The sequence below is a fragment of the Peromyscus californicus genome, unplaced genomic scaffold (assembly GCF_007827085.1).
Source record: "Peromyscus californicus insignis strain IS unplaced genomic scaffold, ASM782708v3 Scaffold_24__1_contigs__length_46423439, whole genome shotgun sequence".
Taxonomy (NCBI): domain Eukaryota; kingdom Metazoa; phylum Chordata; class Mammalia; order Rodentia; family Cricetidae; genus Peromyscus; species Peromyscus californicus.
Genome location: NW_026294535.1, coordinates 4,786,995 through 4,812,513, shown reverse-complemented (window position 1 = coordinate 4,812,513; position 25,519 = coordinate 4,786,995). Strand labels below are relative to the sequence as shown.

The 25,519-nt window shown below is 49.8% G+C and overlaps 1 protein-coding gene across 4 annotated transcripts in view; it reads left to right on the top strand.

Annotated features, from left to right (window-relative positions):
* Chst11 (carbohydrate sulfotransferase 11) overlaps positions 1–25,519 on the top strand; it is a 219,302-nt gene that overhangs the window by 90,740 nt on the left and 103,043 nt on the right. For all 4 annotated transcript variants that reach the window (XM_052752992.1, XM_052752991.1, XM_052752993.1 and 1 more), the window contains exon 2: positions 24,678–24,763. In XM_052752992.1, coding sequence (XP_052608952.1) covers positions 24,678–24,763 — 86 coding nt within the window. The remainder of the gene's footprint in view (positions 1–24,677; positions 24,764–25,519) is intronic.

Below are 25,519 nucleotides of genomic sequence, written 5' to 3'. Positions count from 1 at the left end.
GGATCAGCACATAGCAAACATCATCTGGAGATGAGCCGGAAGACATGGTCATGCCTCGGCAGGGAACACCGTACTTTGTAACTGGGTAGCAGCAACTCAGCAGATTTGAGCATGGAGAGTCTGGCTCCATTTCCTCACTTATGGAAGGATGTTGGCTTAGCCACCTTTGTAAGCTCAGTCTTCACAGCTGGCGCCTATGTTCTGCTTGTCAATGGAGAATCTGAAGACATGGTAGCCTACCACAATGGCCTGTGGTGTCCCCTTAGATAGACTTGGTTTCTTGGGGATGAGGGTCCTCTCTTTTCCACTCTTCTTTTCTGTGAATCCAGCAGCGTGTCCTGGTGCTCATTGCATTTGCTGTGCACCTTGAAGACAGAATCTGGGACAAAAGTGTCACATAACCAGGGAGAAGAGCCCTAAAATAGAGCCACTGTCCTCCTGGCTCAGCCTCTTGGAGATGGCTGGCTTTGGATTGATTGGCAGTTAGCGTCCGATGGTCCTTTCCTGTATCTCCATATTTAACCAGACTCACTTGGAGCTTGTGAGGACCAGATGTCATGGTTCATGCCAATAACCCTGACATCCCTCACAAAACAATCCCACTGGGGCCTGTATCATAGCTCCATGGTGCCAGAGGCTCAGACACTCCACCTCACTCTGTTTCTGTCCTTGTGGTCTGGGACAGTCCTTTACTACAGCAAAAATGGTTATGCTTATATCTAACTCACCAGACCTGGGTTACTTGACTTATTTCTCACTCGGGGGAAGTGAAGAAATCTAGTTTTTATTCTCGATAAAGAGGGGACTGGGAGGCAGCCTGGTGATTAAAGTACTTATGGTGCAATCTTGAGGGCCCAGAACCCATGTGAAAAGCTGAGTGTGGTGGCATGTGCGTGTAATCCCAGCACTGGCGAGGCAGAGACAGGCCAGCCAATTCAGCTTAATTTGTGAGCCCAAAGTCCCAGCAGAGACTTTGGATAAAAACAAACGAACCAAAAAACAGGCTCATGAGGAACCTAACCCAGATCTCAGAGGTCCCGCTCACCTATGATTCTGTGAAGGAAGGTGAGGTCTGAGGGGCTAAGTCAGGCCTGGGGCACAGCGACATAAAAGCCGTTCCGAACCTTGAAATAGACGCGGCTGTGGGTTGTCTGCCAGCCTGCAGCCTGTGCTGGAAATGGTTTTGCTCTGCTGGAGTCTAACTGCAGACAGTTCCCCACATTTTCTGTATTGTTATTGTCACTGAACGCTTGTTCGGTGGCAGCTGCCCTGCTTAGGGCATAGCCTGAGCAATTTCTAGTTAATCAGTACAACTGTCTCCTGAGCTGGGTCCCATGATCCGGTTGCTTGTGAGATGGAGACATGGAGGCTTAGAGGAAGTCAGAGGGAGGATTTGAACTTGGGAATTGAACTCCCGAGAGCACCCACTTCATTTCTGACGTGCTTGTACAGGCAACTGGTCCCTCATCTGCCACCTCCATGGCTGGGGCCTCCCATCCAGGAAGGTAGGGACGGATGCTGATGATCTGGGTGGTGGGCTTGTTGAATGGCACAGAAGGGGATTGTCTGGCAGAAATGGGTGTTGGGATGGAGTGGTACACACTGGCACAGGCGGCCACAGCGAGAAGGCATGTGGCGGGATTGGGGGACTGCTTCCAGCCAAGGCGGGTGATTAGGAAATTATAAATACCTTTAGCCTCTTGGCTGCCCTCGGGTTGTCTCTAGCACCTTAGAAATTAGGAAAATAAATGATAGTAAAACATCGCTGGTTGGTGGAGCTGATTGCCAGTGGAAAAGCCATGGGCCACGGCCATGTCTACCAGAGTTATAAAGAGCTTTATTAGAAAGAAATAGGGGACAGGAGGGGAGCCAGGCCTGGTGGGGGAGGGAGCAGAGCAGAGCAGGGAACAGAGAGAGAACACAGAGCAGAGAGTGCACAGAGAGAGAGAGAGAGAGAGAGAGAGAGAGAGAGAGAGAGAGAGAGAGAGAGAGAGAGAGAGAGAGGTGGGGTCCATGTCTGGCTTTTTAAGGTGTGGATTGTGTGACCACACAGCGGGTCCCACCCACTGATGATGTAAGACGGAAGATTGAAGACACAGGACCCCGAGCTGCTAATGTACAGAATCCTAACCATAAACCCCTTCTCTCTCCTGCTTCTCTGGGCACCAAGTTACAGCCTCACTCAGCCTGCCAGGGGCTTGTCTACAGCCTCCCCAGATTACTTCCTTATTGCTTTACAAATTGGTCAGGTTTAGTGTTTTCAGACTGAAGGTAGTTTTACATATTTCTCAATGATATCTAACTGTTATTCAGCCAGAAGGTGGGGGTGCACACCTTTAATCCTAGCACTCGGGAGGCAGAGGCAGGTGGATCTCTGTGAGTTCGAGGCCAGCCTGGGCTACACAGCAAGTTCCAGGACAGCCAGGACTACACAGAGAAACCCTGTCTCAAAAAACAAAACATTACCCCCCCCCCCAAAATTTTGTTCAATCAAAGTTTGTGTTCAAGGGGCTTTGGCATTCCTTAGTTTGGCCCTGGCCTTCCCAGCTGTGTAGCTCCACTGTGAGGGCAAGATCACTGGGGTGTCCGTCTGAGCATGCTGGGACACAGCTTTGTGAATTACCACACTGCGGGCCGGCAACAGCGGGCAACTGGTGGTGGCTGAGCACTTGCGTGTTGGCACCTTGTTTGTGTACAGGAAGAACCTTGCTGCAGGCTTTAATCCCTGGCTCAGTTTCCCTCTCTGTGGAATTACCTGTGGAGGGTCGCTGTGTGTTTGAAATGAGTGGGTGATATACAGTGTGCACTAAAACCAAGTGCAGCGAGATCCGATCGCTCCTGGCAGCACTGGTCTGATCCCGAGAGAATGTTGGGCTTCTGAGACATTTCCAATTGGAAGTTTGTCTTCTTCTTGGCACAAAATGACCTGCTGGGCAAAGAACTGCCCTTGCCTCAACTGCTGACAGTATGAATGCTGTCCTTTCTGGACAAGCGGGACACAAGGAGAAGTGACTACTGAACCTTGCCAAGACAGAGTAAGATGGTCTTTCAAAATTCCTGCTTCTAAAAATGGTCTGTCAGATATTCTAGGCCTGTAGCCAAACTGGGTGCCCCAATGATGCTGAGAAACTTTAGGTGACTGTCCAGGTGGCCAGCTGTCTCTGTCTATTCTCACAAGAATTTCGGAAATTGCTTGCTTGCATTTTCTGTTTTCTCAGTTGTTATTATGTTCCTTCTCAGGTCTTTGATGGAGTTGAAGACTAGATAGTTACAATCTTGTGTCTTAGCGGCTAGTATGCATTAAGTACTAGAGTTAGAATTTTCAGGATAGGACAACTAGCTATTGGAGTCATCTTGGTAATTGGCCATTTACTTATGGTCTGGTGTTGTTCTTGTTGACCATAGTTCCATTTTTGTTTACATTATTGTCCTTTGTTTTTCCTGGACAACACTTGATAATCATTCTTATTGTAAAAAATACGACAACAACAAAAACCCAAGCACAGTGTGAAACACACACTCAAATATTTAGTCATTTTGCCCTCCACTGTGGCCCTCTTCATCCCCCTTCTTGGGACTCTGCTCCTGAGAAAGCTTGGGCTTGTCATTTTTTCCAGTTTGTCTGTGTCTGTCAGTCAGGGGTCATAGCATAAGTCTCACACCCTTCCTGTTCGCCGTGACTCTTCAGTGCTCTACACTCGGGGCCTTCAGTAATCCAGCTAGCCTTTCCCTCTCTTCCTGGTAGCCACAGAATGTGACTAAGTCCCAGCGCGGCCTGGTGGGGAGTGGTGTTCCGAGTCTGGGTTTGGTGGAGATGTTTCTAGAAAGGGTCATTCTTGTTTTCACCAGTGACCGCAGCTCTGTGTCTGGGGATTGTATCAGGTGCCATGGTTGGGAGGATATGCCACGGTCTTCCCTGGCTCTGGAATGTGTCAGGGGTGGACTTTTCTTACCAGGTGCTGAGTTAGTACTTGTTTTCACAATCTGTTTCTGGTACCTTCTATGTGAGAGAATATTCTGGAACATGCTGTCTGAGATCTATTGGATGGAGACTGAGAAGCTGTGAAGAGTAAGGTTGATTCTTTCTTTGTCTTTGAAGAGCTGAGAAGGACCTTGTCTCCCCCAGTGCCTCCCATGTTCTGCAGCGCTATGAAAAAACATAGCCCGGAGTGGGCTGGGGTGATGTCTCTGGTTCTCTCTGTCTCTCTGTCTCTGTCTCTCTCTCAGCTCGGCAAACATTCATGCATCCCTGTAATACCAGCCTGTCTGGAGTGCTACAAAAGCCCACACAGACCCCAGAATCCACACACCTGGTTTCTCACCCCGCCACTCAATAACTCTTGATCTGGAACAGTGTGGCAGCTCACAACCTTCAACCCAAGGGCCCTGAGAGACTCTAAATTACCCTCTTTGGAGGAATTAACTTATAATCTACAATCGTAGAACTATCAAGAGGGACCCCTTTGAGCTGTTCCAGGTACCAACAAACATGCACTTCTCTTTTATCCAATGTGAAGACAGCAGACATTACTAATGGATCTCTGCACCTTTGTCCATGTTGAATCAGAATGGAGCCTGAAATAGATATATGTTGAGCTAGAAAATGAATGTTAACCTTTCTGTTCCTCAGCTTATTACAGGGCAGAGATACTCGCCCCACAGTTTTATTGGGAGGATGAAATGAGATAATGCCCCCGAAACAGTACACAAGCACCCAGTGTATAGCAGATGTTCGGTTAATTTCGCTGCTACTGTTATGGTATTGCCTCTGTTGGCCCTGAATCCTCAGGGCCTTTGGAGCCGAGTTCTCTCCTCTGTAAAGCCTATTTTCTCCCCAAGTCTTCATGAGAATGGCATTGTCTAAGATGGGAAATGGATCTTATCAGAATGTTCTTTCCTATCAATAAACTACTTGCCTTTTAACATGAGGGATGACTCATGATGATGATAGGGATTTAGGGCTTCTGGTGCTAAGTGTGGTAGGAGTCGCCCCCAGCCGCAGGTGCCTCTGACTCCCGTCCTGGAGTGTTCTTAGAGGCCTCTGTGTTTTCTGGGGCTTACGGATTGGCACCCTGTGAAATTACCAGTGGCCCAGGAAGCCCCAGCAGCAGGCCTCCATCATCAGGGTTAGAAGAGCTCGCAGAAGGACGGGGACAGAAAGCGTGGTAGCTGTGGCGTAGAAGGCACACAGTTAGCCGTGATGCAGCAGTCACTCCTCAGACTCTTGAGGTCTTTCCTGGAGCTGGTAAGGCCAGTCCCTGGGCTGAGCACACTGCAGTTAAACAGGCGAGAACATGAGGCTTCCTCCCCCTGGTAAATGACTTCTTTCTCTCATCCCTCCCCTAATCCCTATCTCAAACACCTTAACAGCCATTAATCTCTCTCTCTCTCTCTCTCTCTCTCTCTCTCTCTCTCTCTCTCTGTTTTATTTTTTTGAGTTGCACAGAGGTGATTCGTCCTTAAAATGAAAGCTGCTCAGAATGGAAACAATTTTAGGCTCTCACAGCCATTATTTCTGCGACTCAACAGCTGCATAGAAATGCTTGGTTTTTCATGCTGGGAAGCCATTCCTCATCCCATCAGGTTTTGGGCTGAGGAGAAACTTCACCAAGGCCACCTGTGGGCCTGTGGCTTTCAGGGAGCTTTGAGTGTGGAGTGCAGGGGATTTGTTCAACGCACACACTGCTTCTTCCATTTGTAGCAAAGGGAATCCTTTGAACTCTTTATAACTCAGTGTTCACAACTTTAAACCTCGTAGGCCTCTAGAGGGTCTAAATCCCCTTTAGGGGGATTTAGCTTATGATTTACAGTCTTAGAATTAGCAAGAGGGTCCTTTGAGGTGGTCCAGGTACCAACAAACATACACTTCCCTTTTTAGTGTGACCATAGCTGACATTACTAATGGATCTATGTCCTTTTCTCTAGGTCAGATAAGAATGGAGCCTTTGAATCCTTTTATCCCAGTGTTTGAACCTGAGGAAATTTATTCTTGTACAGTTATAGAAATCGAGACCCAGAGCTTTAAGTGTCTGGTGTAGTAGTTCTCAACCTGTGGGTTGTGACCCCTTTGGCAAACCCCTGTCTCCAAGAATATTTACATTATGGTTCACAACGGTAGCAAAATTACGGTCCTGAAATAGCAGCAAAAATAACTTTATGGTTGGGGGTCACTGCAATATGAGGAATTGTATTAATGGATTGAGGCATTAGGAAGGTTAAGGTCTAGTGTAGAGCAGGTGTTGTTAAATGGGTAACACACACACACACACACACACACACACACACACACACACACACGACTGTTAGGTTGGCAGAGAAGCTCAGATTGTTCTCATGGGATGTGTAGGTAGGGTGGGCTTCATATGAAGTTCCTAAATATTTGAAGCTCCTCCACATGATTAAACCTGAGGTTCTCTGTCTGCACACCTTGTCACACTTGCCCTGTGTCTAAAGAATATAAAGAATGAAGTGTGTTGTCTCCCTGTTAGAATAGCACCTAAGCCAGCCAAGCGGGGACAGCGGGAATCTTTGGAAACTGCACTGTGGGGGGTCAGTTGGCCACTGCATCCAGAACAAATAAGTCTGAGATTGGGGGACCGAGGGCCAGGAAAGTTTTAGGAAGGCAAGGAAGGTCAGTTACAGGGTGCCTTGCAGCTTCCATGAGGCCCCGTAGACAGGTATCGGGGGACTGACCTTAAATGGTTCACTTGTGTGGGGGTAGAAAGATGTCCTCTGGTGGGTGACCTGTGTCACTGGCCCCTTACGTGCTCCTTTTCTATGTTTTGGTCACTTAAGATGCGGGTCCATCCTCGATTCAGCCTTGCTGAGATGCCCATGGAGATGTTGCCATGAGATCCTTGAGGTCCTTTGATTCTGTGTCTGTTGTATGGAACAGGTTTCAGGCCCTGGTGAGGCCTGGGCATCTCCAGAAGGGTTCAGAGTCTCCTGTAGCTCTAGTGTGACACCATCGGCTCACACGGCAAACTCTGATCTCTAATACCCCAACTGCAGGTGATTAGGTACCAGGGAGCCAAGATCATGGATTTGTGCCTTTCCCAGAGATGGAGGGAGCCTGTTAGTCCTTCAGCCATGTGAGTACAGGGAGGTGCCTCCTATGGGGAGCGTATTTCACCAGCTCCTGATCTCTGGTGTCATGACTTTGGACTTTCAGCTCAGAACAATGAGTTGTGGATTCTTCTGTTTGTAAAGTACCCATGTAAGATACACGGTCAAGGCAGCGGGAGCGGCTGAGACGGAGGCTGAGCCTGCCCATGTCCATGGCTGTCCATGGCAGGGGACCACAGGAAGAACCGGTATGCTGGAAGCCTGCAGAGAGGCTGGGAGTCATAGGGTCAGGCTCAGCCCTGTGCCCAGCCTCACTGTGGGGCTTTGCCTGTGGGGAGGACACAGACACCGCTCCTGTCATGGGGCGTCTTCCTGTCACTGCTTCACTGGAGGGCAGCTGCTATTGCTACGGAAGTGCTGTGCGGTGACATCCCTCTCACTGTCCTTTTGACGGCAGCACTGTTATCTGGTAAGGTAATAAAACCCTCCACTGGACAGGGACCATGAGCGACCAGAGTCCTTCCTCCTCAGTTGGTCTTCCAGAGAAGACAGCTGGCACCATTGACCCGAGAGAAGACACTCAGAGGATGCTGCATCCTGTTTGCTAACACGTGGAGTTCTGGGGCTGAGGGCGTCACAGGCCACCAGGCCGACGAACGGGCAGGTTGTCCGAAACTGAATTGTTGTGTTTGAGATGAGACATGGCAGCCTGGAAGAGTCCAGGCGAGGGATTTGGGATCTAATTCCATGGGACCCCTCAAAGGTTCCCAGCCTGTGTCTCCGGCAACCAGCTCGTGTGGCTCTTGTCACTGTTGAGTGACAGGCTGCGGCAGTCAGGGTTTTGGTGCCATAGGCAGGATCTGGAGGTACCATGGGCCCTGCTGTGCCTGAACTCACACTCCCGGCCTTTCCTCTGGGGAGTCACACACACTGGAGCTCTGTGTTCTCATCGTCATTCCAGCGGGAAGAGGCGTGTGATTCAAGAGGCAGTTCCTTCGTGTGTCCCAAGGCCCTCGGTCATCTGCGCAGCCGTGCACCACGTTGTGCGAAACTGCGAAACAGACTGAGGCAGACGACGACGGTCTCAACTCTCAACACGGCTGTCTGCCGTGACACAGACACATCCCGTGCGCCCTCATGGTGTCCCGTCAAGTGAGAAAAGTATGAAGCGTGCACTCTGGAGCGAGCCTGGGATTCCAGCCGGTTCTTCTGAAGCGGATTAAGCCAGACTGCTACCCCGCCACATACAACCAAGAGCTTCATTTCCTCAGTGCTGGGCTTGGGTGTGCTCCCCCTCACCCACGCCTGTTTACTGCTCCCTCATCACTACCCTCCTTGTTGTTGCTGTTGTGGAAGGGAAAGTTGACTCATCCTGAGCATTTCGCAAGCCGCCCCCTCCCACTGGTAGGTGTGTGAGCAGCTGGGCTTTTTACCATCTGCAAACCCTTCACACTGTGGCACATTGTCTTTTCACCTCACGGTACTGAGCTTCACATCATCCCTATATCCCACCACCGAGTCTTCTCTGAAGTCGGGACATGAGCTCAATGGACGGGGTGGAGGGGTGGAGGGGGTGGTGGTGAGATGGAGTGGTCTCTCAAAGAGACCCCCTTTCTCTCCGCTGTCTGAAAAGACAGTGCCAGGCATTTCATGTTAGGCGTGCAGCAGTGAAGAAGAGGTGTTCAGGCCCTTGGAAGCTCACCAGTGTGGGAGGAATGACAAGAACATGTAGTAAGGATGATTGGAACTGGCTGGAGAAGTGTGGCAACCAACCATCCTTCATGTACTTGAGATCCCGGAGTCCCACCTTCAGCCCCAATAAGCAATGTTTGTTGAGCACACAGGATGTCCAAGCAGCTCTGTGTGACCTGGGAGATACCAACACAGGATGCACAAGCGGCTGTGTGTCACCCGGATGATACCCTTCAGTCCCCGTGACAACCCTGTGATCTTGGGGACTCTCATCTTAGCGACGAGAAGAATGCAGAGGCTGAATTAATCCACCACTGTCATGCAGCTGGTCGGGAGTAAGCCCGCTGGTCCATTCCCAAAGGACAAATGTTACCATCTTCAGTAAAATGCGTGTGCCCTGTCCAGTGCTTATGCGCGTGCTGGCCTTTAGTCTGCAGCAGGGTGGTTTGATCGAGAGGGACATGGTTTGCTGAGGACTGCACAGTGGGAAGTATCAACTTGATAGCAAAGCTGGTCTGATTCTGGAAGGTTTCAGCTCCTGTCTTGGTTAGGGTTTCTATTGCTGTGAAGAGACACCATGACCATGCAACTCTCATAAAGGAAAACATTTAATTGGGACTTGCTTATGGTTTCAGTGGTTTAGTCCATTATCATTATGGCAGGAAGCATGGTGGCATGCAGGCAGACATGGTGCTGGAGAAGGAGCTGAGAGTTCTACATCTGGATCCTCAGGCAACAGGAAATGAACTGTGACACTGGGCATAGCTTGAGCATATGAGACCTCAAAGCCCACCCCCACAGTGACACACTTCCTTTTGGCCACACCTATTCCGTTAAGGCCACACCTCCTAATAGTACCACTTCCTATGGGGACTGTTTTCTTTCAAACCACTGCAGCTCCTTATCCCTGGGCTGTGTCAGTTCTCCCTCATCAGGACAGAGTAGCATCTTCCGTCCGATCTGGCCCCTTAGCTGAACGAAGGAGGAGCCATGAAATTTAGACTGAAGGTCTAACCTGGATAATCCAGGGTGGCTGGGTTTTATGTTCATTCTGGATGGGTGTTGTGATTTATCATCAAGTACCTCCCAAGTGCCAACACAGTTCCTTCAGTAAGTAGGACAAAGGAGTCCCCATTGTTCCCTGTCATGGCCATGTATCCATGTATGGTTATAAGCAGCTTAAGGGAGAAAGAGTTTGTTCTGGCTCATGTTTGAGGAGAGTGTGGTCAGCGTGGCTTCCACCTATGAGGTCAGCAGAGCTGGGTCTTCGGGAAAGGCTAGGGGTGAGACTGTTCCTTTCTCATTATGCCCCCTGCGCCCCGCTTCCTCCTTGGGGCTCAGGAGTTGCTGACTAGAGTGTCGCTCTGCCTGCTCTTTGGGGAGCAGGAAAGCTCACTGGCTTTTTTGTTTGTTTGTTTTGTTTTGTTTAAATCCATTCTTGTCATCACAAAGTCAACAGGCCATGGTTTATAACCACATGGTGGATGGCAAGGGGACATCAGTGTGCTCCTTAATAATGCAAGTGTGAGAACAGATGTTGCTCGTATGCAACATACCCTGGGGGTGCAGGGAGTGGGGTGCAGGGAGCTCCCACCACACTCCTGAGCCCGACAGCAGCATTTATTAAGCACTCTGTGTGTGCTCCTACCTGGCTCGGGCCCTTGTCTTCCATCAGTGTGATGAATCCCCAGGGTACGGTTTTAACTCCCATTGTGAAGATGTGGAAACTAAGGCCCACCGGGGTGACCCACAAATAGCTCCAGGTCCCATGCCTGGAACCCCGGCACAGCAGACTTTGTGCCAAGGTAGTAGGGTGGCGTTATTGACCAGTCTACAGTGGCGAGGACAGAGGTACGATGGAGTGGGACCCGGCATCCGTGGGTCTGTCTGATTCTGACTGACACCCGCTAGCCAGGGAAAGCCAGAGAGCGCTTCCTTTGTTGAAGAACTGTCCGAGTCTGTGTGAAAGCAGGTACAGGAGTGGGATCCACTGTTGGTCATGTCATCAAGGGTGGCTCGTCCGTTCTTCTTTCTAGTCCACAGTTCCCAGACCCAAGAGATTTTTTTAAAGGCAGGATAAATTGGGGGGTCTTATTGAACCAGGTTTTGATTTGGGGGGGTTGTAAAATCTGCACTGAGCCACCTGGCCATCCTGAAAGGGTTTCCATGTTGGGGAGCACTGGTCTGGACTCTATAAGATCCTAGAGGGCAGGGTGTTGGTGGGTTCCTGCTAAGGTTCAGCATGTTACACTCAAACCAAAGATGGTGGAAGTTACTAACAGCCCCTGACACTTTGGGGACCTGGCACCATCTCATTGGTGTCAGTTTGGTTGGATGTGTCCCACACTACTTTTCATATTTTAAAAAATGTGGTAAGCTATACATGACTTAAAGCTTACGTTTGGGAAGGAGAGATGGCTCAGTGGGTAGTGTGCCAGATTAGTAGTGTATGTCTGTAAGGCCAGTGTTCCTGTGGCAAGATGGCCCACTAGCCTGACGCACACACCACAAACAGCAGCACCAGGAAGATGCTCCGCTTTACCCAAAACAGAATGTCCGGACTAACACTCAAGTTTGCCCTCTGACATCCGTGGCTCACACATGCCCTGCTCCCTCAGGTAGGCACAACACACACACACACACACACACACACACACACACACACACACACACACACACATCCCTAGTCATTTTAAGTTTATAGTTCTGGGGCCTTGAGGACATTGACCATTCAGACCAATCTGGAGGGCTCCTCTGCAATATTCTAGAAAGGAAGAGCTACAGACACACGCTGAATGCTTTCCAGCGACAGTGGAAAGAGTGGGCTCATCCGTGACAGGGTACTGTGTTGGGCTCTGAGTTGGTTGTTTTCCTCCTGGGTGTCTGGTGAGAAGCTTGCAGGCAGGGGCAGGTGAAGGAGGTGCTGTAATCTGTGTCTAATGCTCCATCTCTACTTTTTGAGTGAAACAGGATGGTGAGCTCATTGTCTGGTCAGAGCCACAGGCAGCTTCCGCTGCCTGCTTCCATCTCCCTAGGCAGAGTAGAGGATGTCTAAACCATCCTAGGACCCCTACTGTGTACACAGTGTCCAGGATGCCTGGAGTCTCAGATGTCACGATGCAAGGCCAACCTGGTTGAGAACCACACAAATGGGCCTTGTACATGTGAGAAGAGTTACTTCTGTGTCTTAAACCATGTGTCAACAAGAGCTATGTAGACACTCCTGCAACACATCTTGCTCTGTTGACTTCATGGAGCTGTGGCCATGGGTCTGTGGTTTTCAGGTACTGAGGGGAGCCACAAAAGCCGGCCTGTTCACCGTGGAGCACCATGCCAGTGGAATGTTCTTCAGCATTCTGCCACGAAGGGAGGCCATGAAGTCAGCAAGTAGATTGAGTTATGGAAACACTGCCCTCAGCAGGGATGATAACACACAGTCCTCCTTACTTCTCTGGAAGGACATTGACACCCAGAGAGGGGGTGAAGAGTGAGATCAGAGTCGGCCGCTTTCTATTTGTCCTACCCCAGAGTCCCAGGATGCCACTCTGACACGTACTGTCCTTTTTCTAGGAGAGTGACCAGATGTGAGTGCAGGAAGAGGGCGGGGCTAAGGAGGCTGTTGGAAAGCTGGCTCTATTACCTGGTGTGCCAACTCCTACCCAAAAGCGAGACCCCCTTTCATTTCTAAGTGGAAACTGAGAAGTCTTGGACCCTTCCAATGTCTGGTGGTCTCACCCACAGGCTTGGGTGTGTTAAAACCCTGAACGTTAGGTGTGTCTGGCTTCACTCAAAGAAGACACTAAAAGTAGCCTGAGGCTGTCTATGAGAAGGAAGGGCCATGAGGAGCCCTGGCTACTTCCTAAGGAGTGCAATAAATACTCTTGGCTCTTCTCTTTGAAGAGTGAGGAAGAGCATCAGGCGGGGCCTACACTTTATGTCTGGGGAGGGCCAGCTCCCCTACTCCTTCCTTCCTGTGTCCCAAGTATACTGTGGATGCTTGGTGGACATTGATCTTTTAGTGACTGCCTCCTTCCTGCAACTCTCTTTAAAAATCCTCTCCTGCTGAGGCAGCCCAGAGCTAGAGAATTAAGACTAGGCTCATAACCTGACCAGGTTTGTGCCTCTGGCTCACCTCACTCATGTCCTTCAGATCACTGAGCCTCCATATCTTTCTCTAACCCAAGGGGACACACATGTTCCTCTTGTGATCTTGATGCATCATTGAACCTCCCTGGCCTTGAGTTTATCCTCCACAGGCTGTGGAGATGGGAGGAGCAGGCAGGCAGTGAGCCTGGTGTTTGGTATTCTCAAGCCTGTACCTGAATTGGGCTAGCTCAAGCCTGTACCTGAATTGGGCTAGCTCAAGCCTATACCTGAAATGGGCTAGCTCAAGCCTATACCTGAATTGGGCTAGCTCACAAGAAGGTTCAAGGGAATGAATGTATCCCAACATGGGTGACTTCAGGTCCCCATGGATGGATGTGGCACTTGGCTGTGTCCCCAGCCCCCCAGCCCTGACTCTGCTGCTGACTCTCCCAGCCAGTCTGAACTGCAGAGATGCCAAGTCATTTGAAAGACTCCTAGCCACTGGAGGTAAAAGCTGAATGCTTAAGAATATCCAGCAGTGCCAGCCTCACCTTCTGCTACTGTTCCCTCTGGGTCATTCACACTCTTTCTACTAGCTTTGATCATCCTGGGAACATGGAACTGTAATTCATAATTGAAAACCATAGACAGGGATCACAAAGATCAGCCGGAGGTAACCTGCCACGTTTATTTTGCAGACGTTGCAAGAAAAAGGCCTGATCTTCCAATAAGATCGGTTGCTCTTTGCTTTCAAGTCCGTTCAGTTGTTTCATTAGGGACAGAGGCCAGAAAGCCTTGGGGCTACGTCTCTACTTCATAGATTTGAGGGATAGAAGATCTTTAGTGGCTCTGTTAAGAAGAAGGGAAGATTCCAGGCTTAATCCAGACTCTAAAAGCAAACGGAAACTCAAGATGCGCTTCTAGATTTGATGGACGTTTCTGTGTTCTTCAGCCACAATGAAGTCAGAACTGTTCATTATGTGCATAAGCTATTTTAATGGGTGTGGGCAGCTAAAAAGAGGAGCTTGTACGTCGCTTAGACTCCATGTTGTGTTACATGTTTCAAACACCTGGGAACTCTGGTCTACGGACAGGTAGAGTTTTAGACCCTCCAGCAGTGTAGACATGTGCACTGTGGGTGACTGAAGGGGCAATTATGAGAATATTCAAGAATTCTAGTATGTACATAGCTGAGCCTTACCTTCTGCTCAGTATCTGGTGTCTTCCTGTAAGTTTGAGGAACAGAAGCTTGTTCACTCGTTATAACTTGTTTCCAGGACATAGCTGGGCCAGAAGAATTTTTGCCCAGAGGTGGGTACCTAATTCCTCTGAGACTTCTTACTTCAGCTGGAAAATCCTCTTCACCGACCTTGCTTGAACAAATGAGATTTTTTTTTTTATTTAAGGGTCTTCCACGCTTACTATGAAAATTAAGACAAGGTGTTGTTTTTTTTTTTTTAAATAAAAGCCCTTTATTAAATTAGAAATGAAAGATAGGTATCTGGGTTCCTTTCCTATCCTCCCTAGCTTTCTGTGAACCCTGGTGCTGTCCCAGTCTCCCCATCTGGACCCTTAGGAATACAGGAACTTCCTCCCATCATCCTCTCTTAGTGGAGTCTCCTACATTGGGTACGTCCTTCACTCTGCTCTCTTGAGGGTGTTGGGTCCCACTCCCAAGGGTGTCAGACTCTTCTAGGTTCTGCTGGAGGATAGCTTATGTAGTCAGGTGGTGGACCATCTGGCAATCATTGGAATATTCCGTATCCTGGTTGATTCTCATAGAATCAGCCTGCCTCTACCTCTCCCCAGTGGTGGGATTAAAGGTGTGCAACCACCAGGACCACCCACTTCATTCTCTTAACTGGTCCAGGGTTTTCCGAATAGGCGGTGCTGGCTGGCCAGCTAACCCCAGGAGTCTTCCTGTTTCTGCTTCTCCCTGTACCGGGACTGCAGGCGCATGCACTGAGCCTGACTTTTTAATGCTGGTTCTGAGGACCAGTTCAAACTCTCATTCTTGTACCGCAGGCACTCTGCCAGTTGAGTTGTCTCCGACAGCGGGCATCTTTACCCTCCCAACACTTCCTTTCTGTTCCAGCATTCCCTTCACGTCATTTTCCCAGAGGGAAGCTGGTAGATTTGAAGGGTTTAAACACCTTCCTGCCTTCAGTGATGTGGCACATAGGGCCATATTTTTTCAAGCAGTTTTCTCTCTCTTGGCCTCTGTGCGAGACATGCGAGTGATTCAAAAGATAATTCCCTGTCTTAAACTCATCTAGACACACAGGAAGGAGAATGTAAGGTTGGGCTGCTGGATGGCTGCCTTTTGAGGTTCTGCCTCGTTGTGGCTCGAGTGTCTGTCCTTCGGGCACGATTCTCTCCCTAGCTTTGGAGGAGAGGCAGAGCCACTGTCCAGCAGACCCTTGAGCATCTGGGGTTGCCCCTTCACTTCTAGCAAAGCCAAATGCTGGGCCACTGTGCATCCCCAGCGTCCCCTCCCCGTGACAGTTTGGTGCTCCCCTCAGATATGAAATCTCTCAGCACCCACAGATGGTGTGTGCTGTGTTCACAGCAGGGAGATTTTGGCTTGAGCTGGAAGAGAGATGATTTTTGAGACACTCTCTTAGGGAATAATTAGAAAAACAAGGTAGTAGTCATCGGGGATTGTCTTAGGGTTTTCCTGCTGTGAAGAGACACCATGACCACAGCAGCTCTTATAAAAGAAGACATTTAATTGGGGCTGGCTCACAGGTACAGAGGTGTAGTCCATTATTGTCATGGCGGGAAGCATGCAGACAGACAAGGTGCTGGAGAAGGAGCTGAGAGTTCTACATCTGGACCTGCAGACAGCAGGAAATGACAGCGACACCCTGGCCAGGCTTGACCTTCTGAGACCTCCAAGCCCATCCTCTAGTGATACATTTCCTCCAACAAAGCCACACCTACTCCAGCAAGGCCACACCTTCTAATAGTGCCACTCCCTATGTGCCTATGGGGACCTTTTTTTTTTTTTTTTTTTTTCCCAAACCACCCTAGGAATCATGCTCAATCATCTTTCATGCAGCACTTAGCTGGGGCTGGGCCTTGCTCTCAGCCTTTACAGGGGTGCTTTATTTATGTCTCACAGGAGCCTTAGGAGAGGAGACACATGTCTTGTTGTGAGCTTGTGTGAACTTGTGAACTCACGTATGTTAGTGCGCTAGGGTTTTGTAAGAAAGGAGCACAGACTGGGTGGCTTGAAGCAACAGAAATCTGTTCTCCCACGCTCTGGAAAGTTGACATGCAAAATCAAGGGGTAAGTTGGTTGTGTTCCCCTTGACGGCCTCTCTAGGGGAGAATCCTTGCCCCACCCTGCACTGCTGCGTCTGCATCTCCTGGCAACCGGTGGCATGCCTTGTCTTGTCATTACATCCTTCCAGTGCCCTTGACCATCGTCTTATGACCCTGTTTCCTGTGTGTGTGTCTGTCCTCTGCTCCTCTCGTTATGACACCAGTTATATGACTTGGGGCCCGCCCTCATCCAGTATGACCCCCTCTCCATGTACCTATAATTACATTAGCAAAAACTCTGTTTTCAGATGAAGTTGCATTTGTAATACGAATTGGGGGTGGGGCACAATTCCACCCACAGCACCATGTGTCCTGCCTTCTAGGATATGTAGAGACAAAGGAGAAGGTTGGGGGACTCAGGGTCTTCCAAAGTGGTCTTGAGATAAACAAAGGTGACAGTCCCTTTGATGTTCACAGGGGCCCATGTAGGAAGAGGGGCTGGTGCCCCAGGCAGAGACTAGCATGCAGAGGCAGCTTGCCCTGTGTTAACATGCAGCTGCCCTGCGCAGGGCTGAATACAGGGAGCAGCGGGTTGGGACCTAGCACCCCCCAGCTTCAGGAGCTTCAGTAAAGTTGACTCAAATGGCTTCTTATCGCCAAGAGCTGCGTCACTTGTCTGTGAGCGTGGGGGAACCCCAGAGGCAGACACCAACGTGTCCAAGTTGGAAAGTCAAACTTGGAGCACCAGACACCAGGAAGAAAGCGTGCTGGCACGTTATCTGCAGTCTGCAAAATATATTGGTACGCGTTCCAGGAAACTGCAGGGCAGGGGGTGAATTCTCCAGCAGTCAAGGCAGTAACTGAAAACTTAACCGCTCAAGGCTCGGAATGACGCCTGTACGGTGGATGCAAGATATGTGTCACGATGCTGCCCGTTCTGTCTCCCCAGAAGGGATGTAAAGTGACTTTATAGGGGCTTTCCTGGGTCAGCTGCCAGCTCTGGTCCTTTGAACCACTTTCCATGGAGTCTTGAGTTTCTCAACTATAAAATTCCACCGCTGTGGGGCTTCAGAGACCACGATGGTTAGGTTTGGGATGTGGGCTGCCGCCCGTCACCCCACTCCGTCATGCTCCCTACTTTATGATCAGCCTAAAGTAGCCAAGGCTGTCACTTCTGTTAGCAAGAGACTGACTGTTGGGTACAGAAAAGGCTTCTAAGAAATGAAAGTCCCCAGTTCCACAGCCTACCTCTAAGAATCTCAATAACCTACCCGTTAACATTGAGAATGGCCTTTGATTAATATTTAGCCTTTAAGAAGCTTTTAAACTGGCTTTTAATAATTTAAATTGTGTTTAAATTTTAAAGTCCTTTTTGAATACTTCAGTTCCCCGAAGAAGCTAGCATCTAAATAATATAAACCTGATGGTTCAAATTTAGAAAGATTTTTAACTTGTACCGGGACAAAAATACTGTTCGATTAAATCTTACATGTTGGTATTGCTAGGTGGATCTTCTCAAATAGGTCAGAATCTTGAAAATATTAATACTGCCAGTGTTATCCTGAAAACATTCTTTTTGGAAGTAGTTTTATTGAGCTTTGAATTTATGCATAAATTTTACTTGTTTTAAGTGTAATGTTCTCTGAGCCGGGCCATATTGGCAGAGCTGTGCAGACTCCCCCACAGCTCAATTTATGGAGTTCTCCATCATGCTAAAAAGAAACCCGTGTCTCTCTGTCATTCCTGGTCCCCAGCCCTGGCCTTAGGTGGACACAGATCCACTTCTGTGGCTGTAGATTTTCTTCTTTTTGCACATATATAATCTCTAATCATTTGAAACCTTCCTTGGTTTTAAGTTTTTTTTGTTTTTTTGTTTTTGTTTTTGTTTTTTTTTTGTTTTTTTCGAGACAGGGTTTCTCTGTGTAGCTTTGCACCTTTTCCTGGAACTCACTTGGTAGCCCAGGCTGGCCTCGAACTCACAGAGATCCGCCTGGCTCTGCCTCCCGAGTGCTGGGATTAAAGGCGTGCGCCACGACCGCCCGGCTTAAGTTTTTTTTAAAAAAATGGTATTTTAGGCCATTTTGGTCACCTTTTAGAGCCAGTCTATGAGTCACAGTCCCAGCGGCCCGACGCCCTTTTCTCAGGGCCAAACTCCACCTGAGCAGGGTTCTTGCAGGTGACTGCCCAAGTCACTGGCTGCCCAGTCGCTGGCTGCCCAAGTCACACCCGTTTCCACCCAAGCCCAGTCCCACCTCTCTGATCCTTGGCCCATCACGACACTAAGATGCTTAGGAGAGCTGACGGTCCAGCCTGTTCTGAGGTCTACTCTAGACAGCCGCTCTGAGGTAGCCATCTACAGCCCCCAGTAGAACTCGAGAGGCCCTGGTTCTGGCCACAGCTCATGGACGGTGTCCCCTGGGCATCCATTCCTCCGTGCCTGGGTACCCCTCTTTCGAGTCTGCTGTCTCCCACCCTTTCCCTCCCCCCTCCCCTCTGCGGTGCTCTCGGTGAGTGAGCGGCACACTCCGCCAGCCCGATCATTTTCTGAGCGGTGTGTCTGAGCCCGTCCTGGCTTCTGTAACAACCAGCTGTGGACTGTGTTCCATCGAAACAACAGACACTTATCTCCTGCAGGCTACAGTCTGCTGGACGGCTGCTTCCGGCTTCATGGTTGTATGTTCCCTGTGTCCTCCAGGGGTAAAATGTCACTTTTATTGAGAAAGTATCCCCACTCTAAAGGTCCTGTCCCCATGGCTGAATCATAAACGTGCCCCCCCATCCCCGTACCCGGCTTTCAGAATCGGAGGGGGGTACAAACATTCTTCCCATTATTCCCCCTCCTTTTTCCGCCTTGCCGGTGTGGCTCTATCACACCCAGTTCTGAAGACTTCCTCTCAGCCTTTCATGAAAGCCACCTCACGAGCCTTCTCTGGAACGCCCTCCTTGTCCTCGCCCCCCACCCTGATTCAAGGCTTTAGCAAGTGGTTTTCCACAGCCCCCCACTTGCTCATATTACTGCTGAGGCGCCAGAACCCCCCGGGACTGGGGGAGGTGATTGCAGAATCTGTTGGTTTTGATGAATCCGTTCAGTGGCTGTTCTTATCTGTCAGTGAGTATTTGAATGAGTGAGTCTATTCTTTCATGCTGGGTGTTGGAGCCCCTGGGGAAAGATTCCAGGTCAGTGAACCTCCTGATTCTTAGACGAATGCTGTTGCGCGTCTTTCCCGTGATGCCAGGAACATTCACTGACTTCTTAGATTTATATCCTCGACCTTCAGCAGCCAAAAGTTCTATTCAGTGCAGTCCTTGCTTTTTGACCTTAAATACTAATGGACACCGATGTGGGAACTGACTGTGATAAAGAGTCGGATTTCTCCCAGATCTGTGCACCCTGAGGAGGGGAGGTGATGGGGTTCATGGTTACTAGGCAGTTATGGAGTCCATTGGACATATACTGCAGTACTGGGGGCATCTTCTCATATTAACTTTTCTGATATTTTTGCCTGTTTGTTTAGGTCCCCCGCCCCCGCCGTGTGTGTGTGTGTGTGTGTGTGTGTGTGTGTGTGTGTGTGTGTGTGTAAATGTATGCACTTGTACAGATGTGCATAGAAACCAGAGGATAACTTTAGGTACCACCCTCAGAAACCCTGTCTACGTCCTTTGAGACAAGGCCTCTCATTGGCCTGGAGGTCACTCATTAGATTAGATTTTCTGGCCCGTGAGCCCCCTCCCTGGGTCCTTCTGCCTCCCCTCCCCAGTGCTGATTACAGGGGTGCACCAGCAAGCCTGGCATTTTTATGTGGGTTCTGGAGACCTAACTCAGGTCCTTACACCTACGGTTACCTCCCTCCCTCTGTCTTAACTGTGCTAACTCAAGAAGGCCAATGTAACCATCTACTGCGCCGTGGAGAGGGGTCTGTTGGCAACCTCACTGATTTTTCTGCCTCATTCTCCAGCTATTAGTCAGTGGTTTGGTCTCACGCCTGTCTGTAGAGTCAATGCTGTTGGTTAAATCCCCAGACAGACCGGCCCCTTGTTCCATCTCTGCTCACGTCATACATATGTACTAAGAAACTCTAGTGGATTCACAGAGGGACAGTGACCTCTGCTGTGGGACCTGGCTACCAGGGATTAGACCAGGATGGACAAGGCCATTCTACGCCAGCTCTGCAGGCTCCCTGTGTAACGGGCCATTCTGTCCCTCCACTGGCCCACTTTATCCTTTGAGAATGAGCAAGAGAGGCCAGACAAGGTCTGAGAGCCCCTCAGACTCTGAACAAATTGGGTGCAAAGCACCAAAGATTCTTTGGGGTAAAATGTAAGCTCACAGACACGGGTCTCTGGGGATGGTTCTACTGTTGATGGGCTGGGCATGGTTGTGGGTTTGTGAGGATGTATAGACTCTGTTTACCACTCACATTCGTGGGAACTGCCTGGAAGGTGGCTTCCATTGGGATATTTGCCTAGACTATCAGCTGGTATTCTTTCCTTCTCTTGAAAATTAATTAATTAATTAACTGTGTGTACGCATGTCTGTGTACGCATGTCCGCGCGTGAACACCAGAGGACAAATTGCAGGAGTCTGTTCTCTCCTTCCACTGTGTTGGGCGCCAGGGACCACACTCAGACCATCAGGCGAGGCAGCAGGTACCCTTCCCCACGGAACCATCTTCTGGGCCAGTTGCTCATTCTTAATTCAAAAAGTCTGAAATCTGAAAATCCCAAACTGTGACATGTTTGGAGCACTGTGATGACCCTGAACGATGTGTGTTCTCCGCACACACAGGCCTTCTGCACAAGGCAGGCTTGTCATACAAACAGCGCACAGGCCCCTCTGACTTTTTTTTTTTTTTTTTTTTGGTTTTTCGAGACAGGGTTTCTCTGTGTAGCTTTGCGCCTCTCCTGGAACTCACTTGGTAGCCCAGGCTGGCCTCGAACTCACAGAGATCCGCCTGGCTCTGCCTCCCGAGTGCTGGGATTAAAGGCGTGCGCCACCACCGCCCGGCACCCCTCTGGCTTTTGTGGCCTGGGGGTCTAAAGTCAGTGCACACGGCGCCCCATGAAGTCACAGGTAAAGGACCTGAGGTGCAGGCCCCACACATCCAGGGTTCTTAAAGACCTTTTTTAGAAAACTAAACCAATTAAATAATACTGCCCCCAGTCAAAGCAGGCTTTTAATGGGTTCCACAGGGGGGTGTTCAGTGTGGCAGGTCCCGATGAGCTTGTCTGCTACCATGCGGGGGCTTCAGTCTTGTGCGGCGTGGGCATGGTTCACACATTTTATGGCCGTGTTCTCCCCTCCAAGTGCTGCTGTATCATTGTACAGACGGAGGACCTGCGTGCCCTCAACAGTTTACCTCCTTTTTGGTGGAAATGAAAAATGAAGTAATAAATTAAAGAAAAACACAAAGTAGAATTTCTCCCTCGCTTTCCTGGGGCAGCCACGTAGGAACAAAGAACCAGTGTTTTTCCGGACAGCCTAATCAAATTCTAATGGCTTTTATGTGTTGACTTTTGCTCAAAGATCCCTCCTCCCATGGGAAGGCTGCTGGGCTTTCAGGGTGTGTACAGAGCTTGTATTGGAGCTCCAGGCTCCAGGGCAGGGATCACCAAACTCCAGCCTCAGGGTCAAATCCTGCCTATTGCCTATTTTTGTTAAACCATGAAAACAAAACAACAAAAGAAGCATATGTCGCAACTCAGGAAGATTCGGTGAGCGTCCGACTCCTGTCCGTAAAAGAAGCTTGCTAGCTTGCTGCCAAGTCATCCTTCCTGTTCTCTCTATTGTTCTTTGACCCTACGATGACACATAGCTAAGTGCCACTTGCCCTTTCCAGAAAAAGCTTGCCAGCCTCCCCCTAGGAAGGCCAGGGAAAGGAGAAGACCTTTCCTCCCAGGAGTGGATGCTCTTTCCTCACGGTCTCCACGGGCTCAAAGGAAGAAGTCAAGGGAGGGATTTAGCTCACGTGGAAACCTTCACATTACTCTTCACATTGTGTGTGTGTGTGTGTGTGTGTGTGTGTGTGTGTGTGTGTGTGTGTGTGTAGAGTGTGTGCGTGCATACACACGCTTGCTTGCAGAGGCCAGAGATTGTTGTCAAGCGTCTATCATGTGACATTTTATTTTCTGAGACAGGGTCTCTCATTGAACCTGGTGCTCAGCATTTTCCCTACGTTAGTTGGCCAATGAGCTCCAGGGTTTTCCTCTCTATTTCTCCAGGGCTGGGGCCAGCCACTTTTGGACATAAACCCCTCTACCTGTTTTTTAATGTGGGTTCTAGGGATCAAAACTCAGGCCTGCATGTTTCCATGGTAATGAGTTTGCCAAGTGGACCATCTCCCAAGCCCCAGACCCTTCACTTTCTGACCTCCTCAAGTTGACATCTGGACAGCATCCCTCCCTCATCCAGCCCTCTTAGTCTTTGACTATATCTTGATTCTTGGCCCACATTCCAGCTCAGGAAGAGAGGTGTTCCCGTCTTCCTACAAGGAGCCGAGCAACACCGATCATAGATTGCCTTGTGCAGATCTGGTGTGCTGTCTAGAATAGCTTCAGGAGCTTCTAACTTGTCTCTTTGCCAAGCACATTTTAAGCAGTCTGTGTAGTAACTCAACCTTCACAACCAGTGCGGAGAGGTTCCCTTTCAACCCCTTACACATCGAGGAAACAGACAGAGAGCATAGATGGTTTGCCTGAGGTCACACAGCCGGTATATGGTTAGAGCCCTGATTCAAACCCAGGGAGTGAGGGAGGGTGTGCTTGGCCACCACCACACACCAGGGTGCTCTCTGACTTCTGGGAGGCGCTGCTGGTCTTGTTCCATTCATCTTCGTTACGGCAATACTCTGCAGCGAACTGTTTGATGTTTGAACAAAGCCCATGTTCATCTGTTCTTCCTCCACTTGCCTCTCCTGCTCCCCCTTTTTCTTTTTCCCTTCCCTCCCTCTTCTTCCTCCCTGTCCCCTCCCTCCCTCCCTCCCTCCCTCCCTCCCTCCGTTCCTCCCTCCCTCCCTCTTTCTCTCTTTTCCTCTCTCCTCTCCCTCCCTCTGTCCGTAGTTAGGTGCTAATATTGGAGGTGCATGGATTTAAGGTGGTGTTTTGTGGATGGGAGAAATGAAGAAAGGAAGGGCTCATTTCTACTGGCAAAGATTCTTGGCCCCCTCACTGCTGACGGGTGACAGGAGTTCTAACTCTCCTATCAGTTATCAGTGCTGGCTCTCTCCAGAACCACAGACCTCCATCCTTTCTGCCTCAAGTTGATCTTTTAATGAAAATGCAAATTGTAGAAGACTTGGGAAAGACAGGACTTTTGACTTCCTGTCGAGGGGCCCCTAGGAAATGGTTCGCTCCATTCTCAGGAGCCCAGGTCCCAGGAGGTACCCAGAGGAATAGGCATGGTCTGAGGTGTTGGCTGCACTCGGCGTGGTAGGGATACAGTCAGCATGGAATGTGTGAGATCATGATGGAAGTTCCTGTCATAGTGACACCATTGCCGTGGAAATACCACAGAGCTCCTCCGGGGTCTTTGGTGGCGCTGCCATAAGCACACACACACTGCACCACAGTTCTGTAAAGGCACAGCGTGTCCCCCCAGGTACAGAGTGGGACAGCAGACAGTGTGGGTAGCTGTGTTACTGGTCTGTATTTACTTTCCCCGGTTTTCACCGCTCCTTTAGAACATATTTCTTCTTACGAGGATGCTGTGATGACTGATCTCAGTTGTCAGCCTGACATACCCAGAAAGAGGGAACCTCGGTGGAGGAGTTACCGCCTTCAGATTAGCCTGAAAATGTCTGCAGGACATTTTCCTTGATTGCTAATGGCTGGTGGAGGGCCCGGCTTGCTGTGGGTGGTGCTACCTCTGGACAGCTGGTCCTGGGTGGTGTAAGAAAGGAGGCTGACCATAAAGAACAAAAGACAGTCAACAGCGTCTCTTCGTGGCTCTGCATCCATCCCCGCCTCTGGGTCTTTCCCTCCATGATGAGCCGTAAGCTGTGAGGTGAAACGGACCCTTTCCTGTCCAGGTGGTTTAGGTTCTGGAGTTGATCACAGCCGCAGAAAGCAAACAGGATGGATGCTTGTTGTGGAAGTCTTCCATGTCCCGGCTCAGCAGCCTCACCATAGGCCCCCTGGGAATTACTATCGTGCTCCTTCTCAGTGTGCATGACCCCTGCCACCTAAGGGTGCAGTCCTCAGACCACAGCCCTGTTGCTGGGTGATAGGAGACTGTCACCACACCCAGGATAGCCACTCTCGTTTCCTTGGGCACTCTGATGGTGCCTTTCTGTAAGGGGCTGCATCTCAGTGAGCTTTAGATGCCTGTCTTACTTTCTTGTGTGCCGTGGAAAGCGTTTTTAGTGTGGTCTGCGTTGTGGGGTTGTGGACACCTGAATGCCGGGGACAGAACAGGGCCATGCTCTTGCAGCTGGGGATGGCGACGGGCTCTTTCTGTGCCGGAAGCCAGGCTTCCCTCCTTTGCACTCCGCCTCCTCCTCCTCCTCCTCTCCCTCTGTCAGACAGCGAACCTTTGTAGCTGTTTTCTGATGATCTTCACTTTCTCTCCTCAGTCATCCGGCGGAATCCCTTCGGTATGGACATCTGCTGCCGGAAGGGATCTCGAAGTCCGCTGCAGGAACTCTACAACCCCATCCAGGTAGGACCCCGGACCTCTCTGCTGTCAGTGTGTTCTGGGGATTTGAATGCCCTCCATTCCCTGACATTGTACCTTCAGTGACTGCCTTCATGTTCAACAGCCTTAATCTGACATCCAAAATACTCCCAAACCTAAAACTTTCTGAGCAGCAACATGGCACCACAAGTGGAAGATTCCATGTCTGACCTTATACAGCAGGTCACAGTGGGAATACAGATGCCCTGAAATACTGTATGAAGTTGTCTCCAGGCTCTGTGTGTAACATACATATGAAATGTAAATGAATCTCATGTTTAGGCTTGGATCCTAGCCCAAGGTGTATGTACAAATATTTGGAATATTTGTACACTGTGTATGTACAGATATTCCAAAAACCTGGGGGGAAAGCATAAATCTGAACCATTTCTTGTCTCAAGCATTTTGATAACTGTAATCCAGGAACATGTTAGAAGTTGTAGAAAGAGCAGTTTAGAGAAGTGTGGAGGATTGGTGCGGGACTGCGCTTTTGACCTTCCTGCGGTTTGAGCCTCTGAGGTCACATAGTCCCAGGTCCTAGCAGTGGAATTCTGAACTTCAAGAGCCACCAAGCTTGTGAAGCCCCCTGCTGGCACCCCCAGAAAGGCATGATCATGGATAAACTTGCCACCCACGCCCCACATGGGATTACTGAGACCCAGTGATGGCTTACACGCTGCACTCTATCCTGAAGACTGCCTGGTTGGGGGTGTGGGTGTAAAGTGACTGTCGCTGTCTTTC